The sequence below is a fragment of the Athene cunicularia genome, assembly GCF_003259725.1.
Source record: "Athene cunicularia isolate RWA chromosome 7 unlocalized genomic scaffold, athCun1 chr7_part2, whole genome shotgun sequence".
NCBI lineage: Eukaryota > Metazoa > Chordata > Aves > Strigiformes > Strigidae > Athene > Athene cunicularia.
Genome location: NW_020799108.1, coordinates 229905 through 252818, shown reverse-complemented (window position 1 = coordinate 252818; position 22914 = coordinate 229905). Strand labels below are relative to the sequence as shown.

Sequence of the window (22914 nt, the reverse complement as noted above, 5' to 3'; positions counted from 1 at the left end):
GGGGGGGGGGGGGGAAGCATGTATTTTTACAATTATTTTAATTTTAGTTCAATTGAGCTTAATAACAATATTGTAGAAACTTCTATATAAAAATTCCATCTATTATGAGCAGTATTAAAGCTCCATTTTAACAGTATTGGGAAGTAAACATTTGAACTCTTACATATTATTGTAATAGAGATGCTTGAAAGACAGTCTTACCAACCTCTGTTTGGTTCCTTTCTTGAAGATGTCTGAACAGCAGGCTATGTCTAAATTTTAAGCTACATTCTTATACTAACGGGCTAGTCTCTCATTTTGAGAACTGGTATCATTTAGCACAACTTATTTTTTTATGCCTTTTTTTTCTTTTTTTTTTTTTATTTGACTGCTGGTGCTAGCTCTCATCGGCATAGAAAAGAATTAAAACCAGTTGTAGAGGTCTTGAAGAATCAGCTGATACTTTATTATGGTCTGTCTTGTTACAATGTTTTAAGGTGTAACAGAGAAGAAATGATTTAAGTAAACCCAGTAACTAATACTGCAATAACAAAGTTCACATGAGTAAGGTAGGGAAGAAGAAAGAACTTGTGGCAAGGTAATGTATTATACTGAAAACTGATAAATAGCTTTATTCTGGCGAATTAAATTTTGTTGTGGATAGACAACACAAAAATGGCAGGTACAAGATGAATAAAGGTTTTGGGATTTGACCTTTCTGTTTGTAAAACTACTGAATATATTTCATAGTAAGACACTAGTCTTATGGGAAATGATAATGAACCCATTTCCAGGTCAGCATTGACTGGCTATTCTTGTCTGCTACAAAAAAACACCTTCTCTGAGGAAGAGGAGCACAGAGCATGCAATATTAGGTGCTATTGCAGCTAGTTACAATCCACAAACACTTTCTTGTCAATGTTATAGTAACGAGAGAAAATAAAACTTGACAAACTGTAGTGGTTTGGGGGGTGTGTGTGTGGGGAGTGTTTGTGTGCGTTTTCCCCTCATGTTTTAGCAGCTGAAGCTGAAGACATGAAATTTCCATTTCATTCACCTTTCCAAACCCTGGTATTATGGGTAATAATTTTTGTTAGAATATAAAAGTGGATTTCCTATGTCACTTTGATACTAGGGCTTCAGAGAATGCATAGAGCAGTAGAGATTTTTTAAAAGCCACTTGACTGGATCATTCTTGGAATTTTTATATCTTGAAAATTTTAAGTCACAGTATTTTGAGTTGTGATCATTTAGTCATAAGAACAATAGCTTTTCATCTCTCAGGGTTTTGTACAAAGAGTGGACTCAATCATTTCACGTAGTCTACGGGGATTTTGGTAGGTGGCTGTTAGCAATATAGATGGCCACTTTCCCTTGTGGGTTATTTCATGAGTGTAGACTTAATGAGATTTCTTAATGTTGTTTTTGTGCTCTAGAACCGCATGTTTAGATCTTCTATCTGTTATGAGATAAAACTCTTTGTCATTGATGGACTGTGCTATGCATAGTGGCTGTCACTGAGAACTTGCTTAAGCAAGAAATGCTATACAAGCAGAATTGTGGAAATCATCACAGAGTTTAAATGGCTGTTTTGAAAAAGGTGAACAAGAGATAAGGTCTTTGGTAATATTGTATTACGTTAATTTAGCATTCTGGTGATATTTTTTCACTAAATTGAATTTTTTTTCATAAGTCTTTTGGCATCATCAGCATATATATGTATACTTATAACCTTTATCATGACATATTCTTGCAAAACTGATTAATCAGAGTATTGGAGAACAGCCCAGGTTGGAAGGGACCTCAGAAGACCATCTGGTCCAACCTTCCCTGGGAATGGGACCCTGGATGAGCTTATCTAGCACTCTGTCCAGTTGCATCTTGAAAACGTCCAGAAACGTGGACTCCACCACGACTCTGGGGAGGTTGTTCCAGTGAATGACTGATCTTACTATAAAAATTTTTTTCTTGTATCAAGATTAAACCTGTCCCAGTGTAACTTGTACACATTGCCCCTTGTCCTCTTCATGTGGTTCCTTGCAAAGAGAGAGCCTCAATCCTCTCTGCAGCTGCCTTTTAAGTACTGAAATACTGTGTTGATGTCCCCCCTAAACCTTGTCTTTTCCATGAGAAGAGACCCATCTCCTTGAGTCTCTCCTCATAGGGCAGGTTCTCCAGCCTTTTGGTTATCTTCAGGGCTTTTCTTTGTACATCTCCAGTCTGTCCATGTTTGTCTTGATCTGTGGGGACCAGAACTGTAGACAGTATTCCAGGTGAAGCCTGACAAGCACTTAGTAGAGGGAGATCCAGGATTAAAGATTAATCTTAATTCAGATTAAAATTTTGTTTCATACTGAGATTTTGAAAGTAGTTGAAATAGCCAGTGCTGGTTTATGCTGTTCCGCAATCTGTGTTTAGATTCACAGCCAATAATGTCAGACATGGTTTCTATTTTATTCCATTCTTTATCTCTGTGTTCTTATTGATAGACGATGTCCATTTCTCTGTAAGGAAAAACTAGGATATTGGCCTTCCTCAAAAAGTGAATGTGATGTTGCAAGAAGATGTATTTTGGTGCTTCTCTTTATGTAACTGTTCCCAGTCAACTTCCCTGTATGAAAATGAAAGGTTATAGGAAGCATTGAGACAAAGTTGCTCTGGCTCTTCTTTGCATCTCAAGTTTCAGTCTAGATTCAAATCTGGCTCTGGTACAGAAGCAACGCTTGTCTCATTAGTCAGTTTTTCTCTTGTTAGGGGCCAGCAATGCTGAATGATACAAGTGAGTGTGGCCTGTTTGTGAGGAATAGACAGGAGAGTGCTTGTGTGACTCTGTTTAGAGATGTCCAAGAGTAAAGTACTGAATTACTATTTTGCTGATTTCGTAATGTGGAAATACTCGTATTTCACAGTTCTGTTGCTCCTAATCTTTCATGTTTGTTTACACTGAGGTGAGACAGTTGTTTGGCTGCAGGTCCAATTTATTTCCAAAGAGGGCAAAAATTTTCTGTAAGGTTCTTTTTCTAAGTTCAGGAGGTACCTACCTCTTTCTCATGATGTATTTGAGAATGGCTGCTCTGTGCATGTTTACCCACTGAATATGCTCTGGGGCAAGACTGATACTGGTCTGTATTCTTCTCACTGATTTTGAAGGATGTAAAGTTCTTGGCTTGTAGGATTTGAAGACATTAAGTTAATTACAGAGGCTTTTTTCTTTCTGTGAGTTATCTTTTATGCAATTTTTATTTTGCTTTGTGTATAAACATCTTGAAACCTATACTTCCAAAAGCAGTTATTTTCACATACACAACATATTTTTAATGATTTGGGATGACAAATTGAACACTGATTTACCTCTATGTGTGGTGTTCTTCATTTTCTGTAGAAGTCCAGTTTTTAAAGAAGAAACCAAAGTCATTTTACTCTTTCTCAAGCTTCTCTCTAAGGAGCAAATTTTTAAAGGAAAATTTTTAAGAAAGATGTTATTTTTATCTAAAGAATGTGAAATTGAGAAGGGGAAACCTAAGGCTAAATCATCCTAAGATCAACCATTTCTGCTCATCTTGCGCTAAGTCTGCTTAGCTACTGTGTACTCATTAAATTTTTCTTTGAAATTGGTGAAATAAGGGAAGATACCTGACATGCTCAGTAGAGCAGTAGGCATGGAGACCTAGAAATACGTTGAAAATACAGAAATAGTAGAATAATACCCTGCTTCTTAAATAATTGTGGATAGGTTGAGAGAGGGTGAGCTGCTTTCTCACACTGCCCCTTCACTAAGTAAAGGCACTTGTAAAGGTACTTTAACTGGTGATACTATAGTGCTGACAGGAAGCCCAGACTACCTAGTTAATCCATACCCAGGCAGTACAGATATTTCTGTGTATTGCAGAAGGAAGCGAAAATGAGATTGAAAATACAGTCCGCCATTATTCATCTGCTTTTAAAATGAGATAGCATGACCTAGCCTTGCAGGCTGCTCTGTACAGCCGTATTTCTGAATGCTCTCATCATGTCTGCCTAGCACCTGAGGAGAACATCCCAGGTAAGTAGAAACCCACAAAAGTAGTGACATGGAGTTGTTGTAAAGTAGTGCAGATCACAGGATAGCAGGGTTGAGTTACAGTTAGTCACTACACCAGTCAGAAGGTTTGGGGAAACAAGAAGCAGGTGACTTTTCTATCCCAAATTCATATACCAAAGCACGTTCAACTTCTTCACTAGCCTGACTTGAAGAAAAATGTAAAGACAAGTGAACAAAGGGCTTTAATGTCACTCTGTTAGCTTTGTAGGTAGGTGCTGGCTCCATCTGCTGCCCAGCAGGGCTTTTAACAGGACCTGTAGTCTTATTTCACTAGTATGTTGGTGTTGGTGCAGCAATTGATTTGCCTTTGGAGGACTTGAAGTGGGTGCAAAAGTGTTTCTCTCCACTGTGATCCTATCAAATGCTTGATGCTGGCCTGAGGTTTTTTTGGAGTGGTTCATAAGAACGATATGGGAATTTGTCCATATTTAAAAAAAAGACTCATTCAAAGAAAATGATCTTCTACTCAAGTGACTTAAAACGTGCTTCTCTAAACTAGAAGCTTTCTATTTGTAAGAACACAACTATGATTTTGTTAAACTTGAAAACACTGAGTGATCTCCATCACTTTTTTCCTGAGCCCAAGAGGCCAGACATAACTGGGAAAAGCAAGGAACTTAGGAATGACTTGGTACACTGGGAAATAGAGCGATCTGATGACAAGACTTTATTTAATATTCAGAGCACTTTTTCAAGGAAAGAGTCCAAAAAACCTTTATATGTTTAAAAGACAATGTAAACTCTGTCTGATTTCCATTAAACTATGTAAGTGCCAGTAGGTGCCTAAACGCTCTGTGGCTAAAGGAGGTAGGTGCAGGTTATACTGCAGTGTCCATCTCATTCAGTTACTTTTAGTTCATCTATTCCTGAACGTTTGTTGTTTGTGTTTCATTATGTGGCAATTCATAAAGCTTCCCTAGCAAACTGGCTTGCTCAACAAAATCTGTGTTGTAGTATCATTTACAAGTAGGACAGATGTAAGTCTCATCTACATTAGTAGATCTTGCCCATATTTTTATTAGGAAACCAACCTATTATGGCACCTTAAATTACTACCTGTATAAGCAGGTGTAATTGCAATTGTTGTGTTTCAGCACCATTCATTTAAAGAGAACTTGAGTTGTGATTTCTCAGACTTAAACTGAGGTGAATCTGAAGAACTGCAAGTCCCAAAAAGATAGCTGGCCCAGTTTTCCAAGGACACAGTGTCTGCAGTTTCGTTTGGCATCTGTGTAGTTTTAGAGGCTCAGTGCTTTTGGAAATCGAATTGAGTGACAGATAATAGTGAAATAGCCCTCTGGAATGATCTCTAGATTAGGAAAAGATTAGTCAAATAGCTTGACGCTTCTGGTATTTTTATTTAGATAATAATGGTGTTGAAATAACCTAATTTGAATGAGATTTTTATTAGAAAAAATGCAGAGGCATGTCAGTTGTATTAAAAATAAAAAAAGTTGTGATGCTTATCTGTTTTCTGTATGACAATTAAAAACTCAGTTATGTTTTTATGGCTATAAATCTGCATCCTGTCATGCATTGCAGTACGTTGGCACTTTGTCAAAAGTGTGGCAGACTGCAGTGCTATGAACCTGTTGAAGAACATACAAATTTGTTTCAAGAAAATCGATGAATTGACCAAATTGACCAAACTGACTGATTGACCAAATCCAAATGACTTCAATCTATGATTAATTAAATTAGGTTGCTTCAAAACTCATAATGGGTGTCTGAAATGACCTTACTTAATGCTGTGAGTGCTTTAAATGTCGCTGGAGAACTTGGATTAGCTGACTGAGTACCCTGTTAAAGAAAAGATGTTCTATGTGAGCAAGTTGTCCCAAAGGGATAAAACTGGTCTCGGATGCCCTGGAGGAAATACATACCTGAATGCATGTGATAAAAGGCAGCTAAGGAGTCAAAGAAGAAGCTTAGAGGTTAAAATTGCAAGATTAGTATTTTATCCAGATTGGAAAGAGAGGATGCCATGTATACATTGAAAATAACCTTCTATGAGGAAAGCTTATCGAATATAATGTGATTTCAGAGATAATATTTCAAGATCAAGTAATCGCTCTGAGATGTTGCTGTGATTTTTGAGCTGTAACGACATACCCTACACAACTCGTGATGCTTTTAGAAGCATTAGTTTTGGAAGCTGCAGAGCGAACTGATGGAATTTTCCATCAGAATGGTATAGGTGGAGGTCTGACAGCGAAGCCACTGCAGCTGCACTGTTCCTGGAGTCGTGGAGGGGAGGGTTGTTTTTCTTCTTCCATCCAAAGCCTGGCAATTTTAAGCCAACCTTCTGTATATCTTGCACTTGCTCATACACAGCTTTGGGAGCATATGCTTATATTCGTAGTCGATATAAATACTTACAGAATCTCAGAAACATTCAAACAACTGTGTGCATCTGTGAACCTGCAAACCTTTGAGATGGATTTTAACAGGTGTAAATCTGCTTTTAGTTCTGATGTGTCTGTACAGATGCTGTCTTTGCAAAGCCCATGCATACAATTCAGTAACTTTGTAGAAAGAGAAGGCTGGCTGCCAAGAAAAATTAACTCTGGGTCTTGTGTCAGTTAAGCAGTTTAATTGGCTTTCACACCTAAGGCTGAAATAAAAACAAAGCTACTACTTGTCACCATGCTCTGAGAGACTGGTCCCTTCATAGAGTAACAGACATCCATCTGCTTCAGAGGGAATTTATTACAACAGTCTGTGCCCTACTACACTGAAATTCAGCTGTCTTACCCCAGAAACGACACCCCACCCCCACCCGCAATGCCAGGGTCCTTGATCATCTTCTCACACCCATCTTCCATGTCCAAAATAACCCTGACGTGGATTCTTGTGTGCTGGGTGTCTCCATTCCTTACAGCTTTCTCCCTTCCCATGATCTGCAATGTAGCTGTGCTGATGGAAGAGCATGCTTTCTCTCCAGCTGGCTCCAAAGCTAGTGCCATTGATCAGATGTGTTGCAGAAATACTGGAACAGAGGCTCCAGAATGAGTTATTGTGCGAACCTAGGAAAAAAACCCAGCTTCTAACTCAAGCAGCACCAAAGACAAAAAGGATTCTTATGTGAGAAGAAAAAGCAAAGGAAGAGAGGGGCCAGTATCATCATAGTTATGCACAGTCGAGTGTGAATTAAGAAGGGATAGATGGAAAGACCAAGAAAAGGAAAACCGAGAGAAGGACTGAAGGAAAGGGAGTCTCGGGAACATGCAATTCCTCTCCAACTTGAAGAGGCTGTGTGGGAGAAGACTGGAACCAATACACAGTCCACAGAAGAACAGACATCTCACTTCACATTTACAGAGCATGAATAGAAATTGTGTTTCTCAGATTGGGCCGGTTAAGCAACTCAGCCCCTGAAGGCAGGAGAATTTCCTCAGCATCTGTTTTACAACTCTGAATTAATACAAATGCTGTAACAATGGCACTGTGTCATACTTGAGTCCTGTGGAAACACCCAGGTTAGGACTAGACTGTACAGCCTTCCAGCCCTGCATTTTTTCAGAAATGTGTTCATCTGTAGAAATTTCCTGTTGTGCCCTTCCATTAAATGAGAATGTCCATTCAGGGGGAAAAAAAAAGAAATTAAAATCTGAACAGAAATAGATATTAATATCTTGGATAAGTCTGCCACTAAGATCCCCTAATGAGTGAGCCTGTGAGTCAGGGATGGTGTTTCTTGATATGGTTTAATTTCTTTTTCTGTGTCTTCTTTTATCAGAACGTTTCTCTTTTCATAACCCAGCACTCAAGCATCAGAAGGTAATTAGGGGCTTTTACTAGCACAAATTTGGACAAGTCAGTGGCTCAATGCCGTCATCAACTCTGAGTATTTGTTACAAAAAAGTCCTGTCCTGCCAAAAATATGAACTTTATCATTGTGTCATTATCTCCTTAAAAATGTAAATGAAACAAATCAGCTCATCAAATGTTTTTTGTCTTTGCTATGCTGCTGTTTCTAATTTAAAATTTTGTTTTGAAACACTCCAAGGAGAGGGAGAAGGACAAATTCATATTTTTTTATGAGATGGTCATTAAAACAGAGGATTAATGCAGTTTGAGCTGTCAGTCCATATTATACCTGGATGTGTCATTTATTTCTTATGGCTTCATTCTCTCATTAAAACTCTCTTGATACTTCCTGCCTACGTTCAAACTTTTTTGACATATTAATTCTTGCAAACAGTACGCATGTTTTGTTTACATTTGGGGTTTTTTTAATAATTCCTAAGGCTCCTAGTGTCACTGGAAGGATTTGAATGTATTTTCAAACTAAATAATGGCTTAGAAAGCTGTCTTAAATGTACTTTTTCATGTTAGTGCAAATGTCTTTCTCATTTGTTATCATGAATCTAACATTTCTGTGACTGTGACCTACTCTGCTTCCATTTATGTCATCTGAATTGATGATTGGTTTGCTAACATCTATTATGGCTTAACAAGAGAGAAGCATGCTGATTTAAAAAAAAAAAAAATTATCTGCATGGAACTTTTTTTGCTCCTCTCCCACAGTCTTTACTGTATTTTCATATTTCTGGTGTCAAAGGGGTGGCTTTCAAGATAGTTAAAGAGTTTCTTTCAAGGTATTCATGACAGTGAAGTCAAATACTTTCTTTAGAATCAGACAGTAGCTCTTACTGGTATCAACGTATGCCATAATATGCTCCCCCTGCCCAAGCTGTAGAAAGTGCTTTCAGCAACCCAAATCCCTGTCCCCTTCTCCCTTTTCCGTTTCCCTTTCTACTTGAAAGTGCTTACGCTTTTGTTCAAGCACAAAGACTTCCCCAGCCTACCTGTGCAGGTCTGCGCCACAGTTTGGTAATCTCTGGAGCACAAGTGTTGCTTCTTCCTCGGTGATGTTGGAATGTTAAGTTGTTGTGGGTTTTTTTGTTTGGGTTTTGTTTTTTGTTTTTTTGTTGTTGGGTGTTTTGTTTTCGTTTTTTTTTTTTTATTTAATGGCATGTCATCACTTTCTTAAAAAACCTTATATTTCAGGAGTAATGTCACTGGGATTTATCTGGTATGATGGGATAACTCTTTTTCCAGCTCCATTAAAGATGTCTGAATTAAATTATCAGACTAGAACTTGCTGTGTAGAGATTTGTTATTATAACGCAGGGCATATCACGTAGTTCTTTTTCACTTTGGGAAAGTCACAGATGCTTTAATTAATTATACATAAAGCTTGATGTACTTGTCACATATCTTTTTTTGGTATTGCTTACTTGAACTGTAGTCTCTTAGGTCAGGAATTCTTTATTGTGTATGTAGAGTTCAGTACTGTGGAGCTTGATGTCATTTGACACCTCTCAGCACTACTGTAATACATATTATTAAAAAGCATCAAGCAATGTTTTATAGAATTTTTTAGACTAACTTGCAGCAGCTTAGTGTGATTCCCCTTTGTTCACATTATTTAGGAACTCTATCATTAACATTATGATAAATGTATATATGTATTTGAATTTTGGAAGGAAAAATTGAGGAAGAGATATATATGACTTAATTTTTGCCATTTCCAAATATACTGTCTTTTCAATTCTAAGTTTTTTCTGAAGGTTATACAGAATACAATATAAACAGAGTTAGAGGACTCTGATGTGATGAGTCTTTCAGAATCTGCATGCTCGTGATAAAGAATTAAGGAGATCTGATATACTGCCTGGGAAACATCTTCTTCTCCAGTGTTTGGGAGCACAAGATCCTAAGCAGAAACTAAGTTTGTTCTCTTTTTCCAACTTCAGCGAAGTACTTTCATAAGTAAGTACTGGGATGGGTCCTAAAACATTTGTTGTCATCTAGACCTTATAATGACAAATTCTTGGGTCAAAGTAGCAAGTGAGATGGGGCAGTGGTGATTATTGGTTTGAACAAAAGTAGGTTTTGCTGTACCTTTATAATTGGAGTGGCATGCCTTTGATATTCTCATCAGTATCTGTTAGGGCCTTGAGGGCTGCACACCTGTTGGATCCACTGCAATCCTTGAGGGTGGAGAAAGATTTAAAAATTTGTCTATGAAGATCTCTGTTCAGGGTGAGAATTAAATTACACTAAGTTCTTATGGCTGTCTTACCCTTTGCCATGACAAAGGTGCATGTCTTAAACAGAGTGACACCTAGTTGCTACGTATGGAAAGACTTCTATGCTCCATAAAAGGATAACATATAGGGGAATATATTTGTCATCTCGCCTGTCTCCTAGGAGAAATGGTTGAAGGTAAAATGTCATCTTTGAGGATGCGCTGTAGTTCACTTCTCATGGCAAAATTAAGATCTAAGGATCTGGAATGTAATGATACATATTTTCTTTTTCTGACTACTGTAAACTGGAACAGAAATATTGTTTTATTATTTAGCATTCAACAAAGTACAGAGTGTGAAGTTTAATGGCATGTATACACACGTGAATATATGTGTGAAGCATCTGTGTGAAGTAGATATACAGACAACTAGCAATAAGCAGGGTTTACTTCATGGAAGCACAAGTAACAAGATACACAGTGTGAGCTGGTAGTTTTTAATAGTCCTTTAATATTAATTTCAAATATGTTTTTACTATGAGAGGGGCAGACTTAAATGTTGCCTTTCTAAATTCTCCTAGAGCAAAACTTTTAGTGAGGGCTGGACCTAGTGCTCTGTATGAGAGGAAGACAAAGAGCTGTAATTCATATTTGACTGGATGTGCATAAGTCTTGGGGTTATGATTTGAGAGTTTGGGAGAATACAGTTGCTGACCTCTGCTTTGAGCCTGTGTCTTCATGTATAATACCACAACTCACTAACCTGATGTGGGAAAAAGACTCAAAGAATAATTGAACTCTTTGATTCAATACTTTTCTGTTTGGAGAGATTTCTGAGAAGCCTTGGAAGTTCGTCATGTCTTGTGAAATTTATCTAGTGAGAGAGGGATTTAGCTGTTACTCACTGCACATGTGCTTGATGATGTCTTCTGCTTGTTTCTGTGTGTCTGTACAGTAGGGTCAGGTTATTCTACCTCACTTCTGTTTTCCTCCTTCAAACTGAGATGATTCTTAGGGAATGTATTAAATGCGTTGGACTGAAATACTACTCAGGTGTGGCCAGTAGATTCCCCAGAATGTCTGACAGGTCTTCAGTATTCTCCTGACAAAGTTAGATTGCCTTTACTTTGTTTCCCACCTTGAATTTCAGAAGCAAAGCATGGATGATTTGGCACTCCCTGTGCTTAGCAAAGTTTGGATTACTGGTATGAATCCTTTATTACAACAGGTTTATTGACCAAAGGTTCGTCATTTCACATACTGGTCGCTGGTTTAAGTCAGTGACTCTGGAGAGTGCTTGTAGTTCATTAGAGTGATGTTCCATGTATCATTATAAATTCATTGAGATATTCATGATATTTGTTTTAGCTAAGATCTTAACAGTAGCATTCTTGTGTTCAAAATACATATGTGAAAATATCTAGTGAACAAAACTGAGGAATAAGAACCATGATGGGTAGTACAATAACAATAAGGTCAAACCCTAACTAGTAAACTTTGTCTTTAAATTTTATGTTATTACTAGATGTAGTATCTATAGCACACTTTTTCTTTCATGAAAAGCTTCTGCAGCACTTCTGTAGGTGACTAGTATATGGTGCGCTGAAGATACAACCTTGAAAACAGGTACAACAAGCCTAGAGTGTTGTTCTTGTGTGAAAAGCAAAGGACCAAACGTTAAGGATCCAAGCATGGCCGTGCAGAGAAGCCTCTCATGAATTTGACAGTCAGGTACTATTATTGCTGTTTGACACTAATCTCTCCAGAAGTCCATAGTGCTAAATTTTGGACTTCTGGAAGGATGATTTGCTCTGTACTCAAGCTGAAAATATGACACATCTACATACACTGTCTTATTTTTCTTCAATTACATCCTGACAGTAAAATTCTCCAAGTTTCTGAACATCAGACGAAATACAAGCAAGTTATATTGCAGTCTACTGGGGAGACTTGCCTGTATCAAAGTAGTCTGGGGGCAGAGAATGGATGTAGGAAGAATGGAAGTCTAAACACAATGTTTTGTGTAGAGATTGATGGATTCTAGGTGACTTTTGTTTGTTAGTAAAACTTGTTAGTCAGAGATGATAAATAATGTGTTATAAATGCTCAAAATGCCACTTCTCCAGCCTCCACATATGAAAGAGAGGTACTAGGAAAATACAGGGGGAAAAAAATTTAAAGCATGAACTTTTTTTTTTTTAAAGACATCACCTGAGCATCTTACCACTTGAGCTGTATGTCAGCTCTTTATTCTTTGTCTACAGGAGTTGCGCATGAATGAGACTTGAGTTCACTTGCCTGCAGATAACCTTCTCAAGAGGCCTTTCTTGTTGCTCTGTGGTCCTAGTGTGCATGCTCTTGTGCTCTCTCTCTTCCCCTTAATTAGATTTGTGGTAGTAGGTACCGCACTTGCAGTGAATGTTGTACCACCTTGTCTTCTGGAAGGTCAGCACTTGATAACTAGCTGGAAAAAAACGTGTTCACTTTTGTCATATTTAATATACCATTGTTCTTTGACTGTTTTACTTTCATTTCTCCTTAATGTTTTTGCTTCCTTTTAATTTCTCCTTCTCTGCCTTCTCTTATCTTACAATAACATTTTGACCTTTCATTTCATTCTTCTCTCGTATATTATACAATTTTTAAGTCCTTTTTTTCATCTTTCTTCTCTGTATTCCACTGTTTCTCCTCTCTCTCTTCTGTCACCTCTCCTTACTCTTGTTGCTTCTTTAGCACCATGAATAGCAATAGCAGCATGATCACCTCAAATTGATGTCCCAAAACAAAGTGCTGTCCTGCTTTTCTCCTTACCCACATCTCTGTTGTGCTTGTATCTGTTGTGCTTGCATGCCTTCATAACCAAAGAGGTTTTCATGCTGGCGGTGTGGAGGAACTATCCATGCTGTGACAGCGTTGATTATGAACTTCTGAGGCGGCCTTCTTGGACAAAAGAAAATCTTGGGACAGTGGGCATTAGCAGAGTAGATGGGAGTCAGTAGTTGTTTTAAAGGGAAGGGAAGAGAGATCGGTAGTTAAAGCTGACTGTGTCCTGAAGATCACATTTTTAGATGTGAGCTAGAGGGCAGGCTAAAACATTAAAACCAAGATTAGTGAGTTCTAAGACCTTCCTCTGCAACCAAAGACTGGTCTTCTGTGAGACGAGCTGTTATATACTATTGAGAGGGAAATGGAAATAGAAGGGAGCTAAAGTACAATGAACCAGCTACGTGGTTAAACCTGAGCATGCTAGTGCATTGTAATGGCTTTAGCAAGGAACTATCAAACACTGCCAAAAAAAGAGTCATTACAGTCATTGAAACAAGTGGAGGGAGTGGGGGAACCATGGCTGCCAGTTCAGGGGGGGATATAGTCCTTGCCATTTTGTCTTCCTATAATGCATAAACATACTGTGTGCTTATGGAATGTGTGAGACACTTCTGCAGTTAGTGAAATTTAAAAAAAAAATAATCCTTTGACATCACAGAAAATACAAGTATTAGTATTACTGTCAGCATGAGAGAACGTAGTATTTATTTGGGAATACCGGTCATCTTGCTAAGTCATCAGAGTCTATATAAAACGCACATAAAGTTTCATAGAGGTTTGGTGCTGCCAGTCCCAGTTGTGCAATAAGAATGAGTCACATCTTCCAAGATCACAAGATTTGCTTAAAAATCAGAGGAGTTTATTTTTAATTGGGTTTCATTTTTATTTGCCTTTTTTATGTCAAACCTGATTCATTTTTTCCACTGTTTTTCTGTGATGGTTACTGCTAGCAGTGCCCACCCCCCTCTTTTTTTTCTTTTTTTTTTTTTTTTTAAAGGAAGGGATTTTAACAAGAATACCAAATATTTCAGGACATGTAACAAAATCATGTAATTGCTGCCAAGTCATGTTGGCAGGCAATTATCAAAGTAATTCCCCTTTTAGTAGAAAAAATGAGGAGTAGGAGGTTGTAGAATAAAATAAGATCAAGCTAAAGTTTTGTATGTGCTGTTTTGAGTAACCAATAGTCACACCCTAGAGAAGAGTGTTGTCACTGGAACAATATGTTTTATTAAGGACTGGGTACAGAATTAAACTGGTCACAAAAATTTTGTCTAGTACTTCTAGGTATATGGAAGTTTGTTCCAAGTAATTTGCTCTTTAAAGTTCTCTTCTACCCCTCCTCCCATCCCTTCACTTTTGTAAAAAAATAAATGATGTCAAGTAAATCTTAACTCTCTACATTTAAGGCAAAGCACTGAAGTGAAAGGGTTATATATAAGGTTTCTTCTAATAACCCTCAGTTTCTCCACGGGGAATTATCTGACATTATTGCAATTGCAAATTGCATCAGATAAAAATCTGTCCCTAATGCTCTTGGATGGAGATATATATATATATATATATATGTATATGTATATATGTGTGTGTATATATATATATATATATATATTTATTTAATTAAACTCTTTCTGTCAAGAATCCTTACTAGGATGCTCTTGGAAAAATTCTTTTGGAGAGTCAGAAGTTCTGTGCAGACCCCAGCTGTGGTGTACTGACATAGTACATCCCAAAGTGAGGGGATGCAGGGCATGAGTATGTCTTTCTGTTCAAAGCTTATGATTTGAGTCCCAGCTTTCAGATGACATGTCTTTTGCTTTTGTAATAGGAAGAGAGGTTTTTTCTCTTCATAGCAGTACTCACTTTTAACGGTGCAAAAACAGTCTTTGCTGGGTTTTAGTGGACCATAGGTATTTTGCATGATAGCAGCAGTGTTATAAATGCTTCTATTCCATATCCAAATTACTCTCTTAGGTGACTTCTGAGCTAAACAAAATAAATCCTAAAACAGGTCCCTGCTGGTATTTCTTTAAGGGAAGACCTTTGTATCAGAGGAGGCAAATTCACCTGTGATGTAATCAAGCACTATGGAAAAATGGGGCATTCGCTTTTGCAAAACTTGAGTTTAGTCTACCATTTAGATTTTCCTTGATATGCTGTATTACTTAGAGTAATACAGTAGAGTTACTTAGATTAATACAGTCATTCAGTAGGGAGTTTTTCCCTTGGTCAAATATGGGCAACTAAAACCAGTTGCAGGAGAGATATATTAAAGTATATAACTTCGAAGCTTCAATGAAGTGACAACTTTTTTTTTATGGTTTTGTTAAATTAAGGTGGCACCAGCTACTGCCTGTCTCTGCATCACTTCTGCATAGTCTGAAGAGGTGTCATTCACCAATGAGAGTGAAGTAAGGTGTCCCAGCAGCTTTATGGGGCAAGGCATATTTCTCAGCAGCTCAAGTTCAAGCCCTACTCAAAACTTGCACCAAGTCTAAAAGGAGCTTGTGAGAACTTTCCCTTTGCTAGATCTATTGTACAGAACTTTCTATTCTGCTGAACTAACTGTAGATGAGAAACATGCTTCTGGGTAAGTAATTCCATGTGGAGGCTGAAATCTGTCTTTCAACTAGGTGCATAATAGACGGCTGTATGCTCGCTCCAGCTGTATGGAAAGAGAAATACATGCACTGTTTTGCTGATTTATTTTTAATAGCAATCCATTAGTGAAAGCTGCTCTCATTTGCTGTAGTTTAGGAACTGAGTAGTCGAATTAGGAAGTATTAGCACTGTGGGTGCCTGTGATCTATTTTTTTTAGATACTTTTTATCTTTAGGTAAACTACGTCAGAGAAATACAAATGCCAAAGTCAGCATTTGAACTTTATCTTTTTCTTTTCCCTGTTCAGATGGTAATCGTGACATTTTCTGAAGGAAGGCTATAAATGAAAATTCATGTTAGTAAGCCCATTGGAAGAATGTATTTCTTAAATATTAAAATAAATTTGTTTCTTATTTGTAAGCACACTGATGGTTTACTGTAAAAATGTAATGCTTGATTATTGTATGTCTTTAATTTCCTTTTAGCATTATGCCGCTAAATCCTGTTGACTGATACTATGTTATATAATAGTTTCAGTAACCATGAATAGTAATAGCATTTGAAATAGAGAATGCCTTCATGTGTATTTTAAAGAACAACTTCAAATTACTGAGCTTATGAAATGTTAATATGTTGCAGATTACACTGTGCTGCTTAGCTGCAGCGTTAAAAATGTGCACGATGCTTTCAGAAAGTTCCTCTTAGGATGCCTTGTTAGGTTGAAAACATAAATGCTCTCTTTCTATCCTCAAAGTCCTGTTTATATTTAGATGATTAGCTTATAGAAAACATTTTTAATTTTTTTTATTTTTTTATTTTTTTTTACACAAGGCAACCTTGTTTAGAGGAATGTCATTGATAGTTTTTTCAGATGTTGAAATAAATACTAATATGATGCTAATTTTCTGTGAATTGATTGTTATAAAATACCCTCTGCTCTGTGTAAGTATGATCGTCCTCAGACTGTGGCAAATTCCATTTCATAGGATTCCATTGCTTTTAAAGCTACTTTTTTTTCTCTTTTTTTACAAAAATCGGTATGTATCCATCGACCATAATTTTTGGTTACTATCACCTGTTTTAACTTTCTAAAAACATGAAAATGGCCTGGGGAGATGTTTTTATTAGGCAGAATTTAGGATTAGTGCAGTATTCATCTTAGTCTAATGAAGCTGTTCAGATTTCAGCAAATCAGGTTGTGTGTTTGTAGATGCTTCAGAGCTGCAAATATAGCTATTTTCATAAACATTTATCCCTTATTGTTATTTTCTCCATATATGTGTCTGTGACATTGTTCTTATAGTTTGTTTGATGATCATTGTTTTACAGCTTGGATACTGAATTCTTTGTGGTAGGTAAATGCTCTCTGATTTTTCTAGACCTTTGCTGCTTCTTTGTCATTTTGTGTATTCAGTCATAGCCATGACAATTTTCTGTATTGCAAAGAAATACATGTTGTAGAAGGTTTTAACAGAGAAGTCTGAGAGAAATCTGGTGATTTGGTTGTTTCTGTTGCTCCCTTAATGCGATTTCAGCATTCTGTATTTAGAAATGTATTAACTCTCTCTGAACTTGCAGCAATCCACACCTTCCATGCCACCTTTAGGATGCTTAGTTAAACATCACTCGTCATAATTTCCCTGTGCTACTGTTATCATGGTAATGTCTGGATTCGTATTTATCTTTGTTTTTCCAGCGTGGCTTATCTGACAGCCCACAGGAACGGGCCATCCTGCCATGCACTGCCGAGTAGCCATTTGCTGTGGGCAGTGCAGGCAGCCCAAAAATCTTGGGTTGTTCCTGACACCTGGAAGACAAGGCATAGGTGATGGGAAGTCTGTGCTGGCATTGTCTGTCTGCTGCCCTTGGCTGGTGGACGACAAGCCCAAGCCAACGGTGTCCTGGAAAAATGGCTGGCAGGCTGAGAGAGAGAAGTAAGAGTTCAAAAATTGGTGTCAAGCCTTTGGGGACAGTTGCAATGTGATGAAAACAATAGAGGAAATTCTGTCTATCCAGAAAGTGTAAAAAAAAAACCCCCAAAACCAAAAAACCCCACCCCAAAACAACAAAGAAACCCAACTAACCAAAAAACCTCACTTTGGACTCATCAGAACTGTTTTATGCAGAACATGCAGCTCTCTTAAGCTGAGAGAGATACTCTGTTGAGAGTGGAAACGCAATAAAACTTGGAAGCTTGTGCACCAAAGAGGATATGAATTTCAGCGAGACCTGAGCAGCACAAATGCTGCCAGATGAGGAAAAATGACTAACCCTTGCTGGTGGCAGTGACTACCGCTGACCCTGCTTTTGGGGAAGCAGGCTCTGAGTCACAGGGGCAAGAGGTAGCAATGGGGGTCACAGAGGGTCCTAAGAAGGGAGTGTTTGAACAGGACTCAGAGCCTGTGGGAGGTGTTGGGTAAAGAGTGGTAATCCAGAAGTACTCCACCGTCACTTTCCCAATATTACTTCCTGATAACAGCAATTTAAAAAGCTTCCTCTGTAGCAAAGATAAAGCCAGCTTTACAAGTAAGCAAGTATTTCAGTGATGGGCACTAGTAATGGGTAGTGCACAAATAAAATTTGCATCATAGGTTTATGTCTAGATAGGTGAATATCCCAGATGTATATACAGATTTCTTGGTTTGCAAACAGATACTTGGGTTTGTTCAGTGCTTAAAAACTTGGCCTTTGGGGAAAAGATGCTGTTACGTGCTGTAATACTAAAATGCTTTGAGCAAAGTTTAAAATCATTATATTCTATAGCTGTAGGGAACACTGAGATGTTTTAGAATGACTTATTCAAATATCCTTATAGTTGATGGTGTATTCATATTTGAATAAATTCAGGAAAGATTCATCCTAAGCTGTTTCTATCCAGTATTGCTTTATTGAAACAGGAAAGTATAATCATTTTGTCACTTAAAGCTGCTTAAACCTGCAGGGGAAAAAGGGTTACTACTAAAATTTCAGATGAAAGGAGTGTTTTGTGAATTCATCTGTGTCATGTATTCATACCTGAATTAAAATAAGCCATGATGTACTGCACTTTCATGGGAACATTACATAAACTTCCTTGTTCTAAACCACGCACAAGTTTGAAATGTGCAAACAGAACTGAAAGAAACTTTGCAGTAGTTTCTCCCCAAGCAGGAAGCCTAATATTTACACAACAATCAATAGGTAATGGACACAGAGGCAAGCAGTACTCTCTCCTACAAAACTTGGTTTAACTGGTAAAAACAGGTAGGATCTATCTGAACAACAGCTTTCTTTTTTAGTTAGACGTGTACAGTTGGGGATGGGTTTGGCTTGAATTCTGCGGAATCTTGTTGACTGAGATTTGGAGTTGTGCAATTAAAACAAGGGATTGTTTAGAAGTATGTTATATTTGGAACAGTTTTCTCCTTTAATTTCTGGGATTTTGATCAGATCTTTCATTAGTGTTTTTGTGAGTCTCTAAAGAAGATTAGTCGAGGAAAAATCTGATCCTGATACAGCTTGCTTGGGCATAGATAAGGAATTTCTGTATGTATGATTTACTTATATCTTCCTTTAATTCTTTTCTGTGATGTTTATTCTGTTTGTTCTGTGTGCCTTTAGGGAGAAGCTCTGCCTTCATTGCAGGCAGATAGGCAAAGGGAAGCCAGAACGTAACTGACCTCAGTGCAACCAGAAAGGAACACGAAGGGACAGGGGATGGTATACTTACTATTTCCCATTATTGTCTTATCTACAGGGCTAATAATATTATCTGACAATAAAAGTTGGCAATTTTCAATTCAAGCAAAAAGTTGCTGAATCCAGAAACTTGTAAGAGGAAGCTAAACCTTAGTTCCTCTTGTTTCCAACATTCTTCTTGTGAGGACTCTGAAAAATGGTGTTGTTCCCTGATTTCTGTGGGTAGGCATGTGCTACCTGCAAAGAATGGTTGAGAGAAAGGCCCGCCTGTCCTCATACCTCTGGAGGAGACCTGTCCATTGGAAAGAGAGGAAGTAGCTGAAGTACTGCACTAAATTTCAGTTTTGAGAGTGGACATTTTGCTCTTTTACCCTGGTGTGTGAAGGTTGTGGGTATGGCATGAGCTTCAGAAGTAGCATGGTTCTTTCTGAGATTGGTCAGTTTTTTGGTAGGCTGTTGAAATCTCTCTGGGGCAAAGGTGAGGGTAGGAACTGGTGATTTTTAACCCTTCAGAAGGTACATCAATAAATCAAAGATTAGGTGGAGATGCTTAGGAGATTCTTCCAAGTATCAACGATCAACAGAAATGTGAGAAGTTACCCAAAATTTTAAGAATCTTTCTCAATGGACAGCATTAGGTAATCCTCACTGGGTGATGTCTACCAGTTTTTCTTTGTTCATGTGTATATTCCATACAGTTATATGTTCTCAGTAGTGACTTAAAATTTAAAACAGTAATAAAAATTTAAACCAGGCAAGGAAAACTTAGACTGACAAATTATAAGCTACTGAAAAACATGGTCTTACAGTAAAAAGTAATGTGCAAGCCTCCTAGTTGTTCTAAATGTGCTGTCTATTGTAGTAATGCAAGCCAGACAGTGAAGTTAGGCTCATGCTATGACACAAATAAACTTTTGTAGTCTTTGTGATTGAAATCTCTGTTTTATTAAGTAATTTCATTAACAGTTGTTACCAAAGAGAACCGTATCTCAGGCTTGCATGTTTCAAAGGGCAGTGCTCACCAAAGGAATTCTATATACACCCTTTGGGTGTAGATTCAAACCAACGACCAGTGTTTCCTGATAAAGCAGATTCCTTTATTTGAAGAGGTAATGACTGATGTAACAGTGATAGGTGCAGTTATCCACAAGTGATGAGGCATCGCACCAGCATTTATGTTATTTTCAAAACCCGCCTGCTGGCCGACTAGTATCTTCATGCCTATGCAGAGCTCCATTTGATACTGTTTTCTTACTTAGCATCCTGCTTATATGGGTGTGCTTGTGTGGTACTAGAATGAAAAAAAAGACTTGCATATATAACTAAATTATATTCTGAAGTAATTTTTTTTTCTCTGATTTTAGCAGGTAGTTAGACATTAACTAAAATGTATGTCCTTGGTGATGCTATGATTTTTAGTCGTCAAATTCAGTTTAAGATTGTTCTTTCTAAATTTTATGGGGAATCTGAAGAAAGAGCTTTCAGAATGGTGGAAAGAAAATTTCTTTTTGACTTCCTCCTCTTTGTTATTCTACAACAATACATGCATTGTTAAATGTCAAGACATTTGCTAAACGCAAAAAAGAGTGCTCAAGTTCATCTCACCATATCTTGCTCGCTGTGACCTGCATTTCTTGTTCTTGCTGAGGAGAGCATGCAGTCATAACTTTTACCATATTACATAACACTACCATATTGCTCAACAACTTGGATGGTGTCTGTCCTAAGCCTGTAGAATAGCCTGTTTTGACTGATTGAGAAAAGGCTATGAATAGAAGTAAAACCCCAAAACGAAACACTGCCCCCCAAAAAACCCTAAACTTGTCCTATACATAGTTGTGTTAAATTTGGTGTAAAGAAACCAAAATATTATATATCCTTGTATATAATATATAATTGTTAAAATAGAACTATTGCAGACTCTGGAGACTTAAATTGCTTTTATGTTACTTATGATTACTTAGGGATACAGCACTACATTGTTCTTAGGAAAGTAGTTCTTGCCAACATACATCAGGAGGCCTTCATGAAACTAGACTCGGAGGACAGAATGAAATAGGTACAGCGAGGCTAATGAGTCAGCCATAGGCCAGCTTTTTCATTAGAAAGTGTAATATATTTAAAAAGCAACACCCAATGATTACTTTAAAGATGTGAAAATATATTGTGTTGTTCTATATTACTTGATCAGTTTTTTAAATTATTTTTTTTTTGGTAGCCCATGTCTTAAGGGTAGATAGGAAATTAGAACAATTCTGAGAAGGCAGCTAATTCTTAATTGGGAGAAGTAGCTAAAGTATCTTGTGTTGTTTTTCCCAGAATTCCACCTTTAAAGAGTTTGAAAATATTTTGGAGGTTCCATGCTACTGAAAACAAGCTTTATTTTCTCTTTTATTTAAGTTTGAATTTAAGAGGATTATGCAGATTAGAGATTGTGTTTGGCAATAGCTTCCAGGGCTATTCTTAGGTTGATTCATGTGCTCTGTATACTGTGTGAAAATTAATCAGTTGTTGATATTAACAACTGCTCTTTAGTGACTTGAGATACCATAATAATAATGTCTGTCACCATGTCCTATGGGTACAGTTGAAACTGTAGGTATAAATGTCAATAATAGGTGTAAAAATAGTTCTGAAAAATTCTTTGAAAAGCTGCTGCCAACTTCCTGAAGTGACAGATAGTAGCACAGCAGAACAAGACAGCAGCCGTGCCTTGTGGGTGGGTGAGGTTATCTCTGACAGAGAATCAAAGTACTGCATGTATGAGTAAAAATCATGGCTAACTAGATAGCAGATTTCTTTTGTCCCCTTTGAGGACTGAATACTAATCTATAGGACATGCATTTATGAACTTTTAAAACTTATTAGAAAAAGAAGTCTGCAAGTCCTAAAGAAATAGCAAGAGTTCGAAGACCTCAATTTGAACATACCAACATGTATTGATTGATTGACAGCCATCTGAACAGGAGCCAGCAGTGTGCCCAGGGGGCCAAGAAGGCCAATGGCATCCTGGCTTGTGTCAGCAATAGCGTGGCCAGCAGGGACAGGGAAGGGATCTGACCACTGTGCTCAACACTGGTGAGGCCGCACCTCGATTCCTGGGTTCAGTTTTGGGCCCCTCACTACAAAAAGGCCATTGAATGACTCGAGCGTGTCCAGAGAAGGGCAACGGAGCTGGTGCAGGGTCTGGAGCACAGGTCTGCTGGGGAGCGGCTGAGGGAACTGGGAGGGGTTAGTCTGAAGAAGAGGAGACTGAGGGGAGACCTTGCCCTCTGCAACTCCCTGACAGGAGGGTGCAGAGAGGGGGGATGAGTCTCTTGAACTGAGTAACAAGTGACAGGACAAGAGAGAATGGCCTCAAGTTGCAGCAGCGAAGGTTTAGACTGGATATTAGGAATCATTTCTTTGCAGAAGGGGTTGCTGGGCGTTGGAATGGGCTGCCCAGGGAGGTGGTGGAGTCCCCATCCCTGGAGGGATTTAAGAGTCGGGTCAACATAGCACTGAGGGATCTGGTGTAATTAAGAATGGTCAGTGTTAGATTAAGAGTTGGACTGGATAATATTCAAGGTCTTTTCCAACCTAGATGATGCTGTGATTCTGTATTGTATAGCTATTCAGATTTTTGGTAAGTACGAAAAGCTTATAGGAGTTAATGAATTCTGTCCTGAAAGGTAATGTCCATAGTGAAGCTCTTCCTAAATCCCTGCTCTCT

At 37.9% G+C, this 22914-nt stretch overlaps 1 protein-coding gene across 7 annotated transcripts in view; it reads left to right on the top strand.

Annotated features, from left to right (window-relative positions):
• ZNF385B (zinc finger protein 385B) overlaps positions 1-22914 on the top strand; it is a 176968-nt gene that overhangs the window by 67428 nt on the left and 86626 nt on the right. Inside the window, exon 2 of one of the 7 annotated variants that reach the window (XM_026853321.1) lies at positions 15260-15513. The exons of the other annotated variants lie outside the window; for them this stretch is intronic. Coding sequence (XP_026709122.1) covers positions 15495-15513 — 19 coding nt within the window. The 5' untranslated portion in view covers positions 15260-15494. The remainder of the gene's footprint in view (positions 1-15259; positions 15514-22914) is intronic. 7 annotated transcript variants of the gene reach the window in all.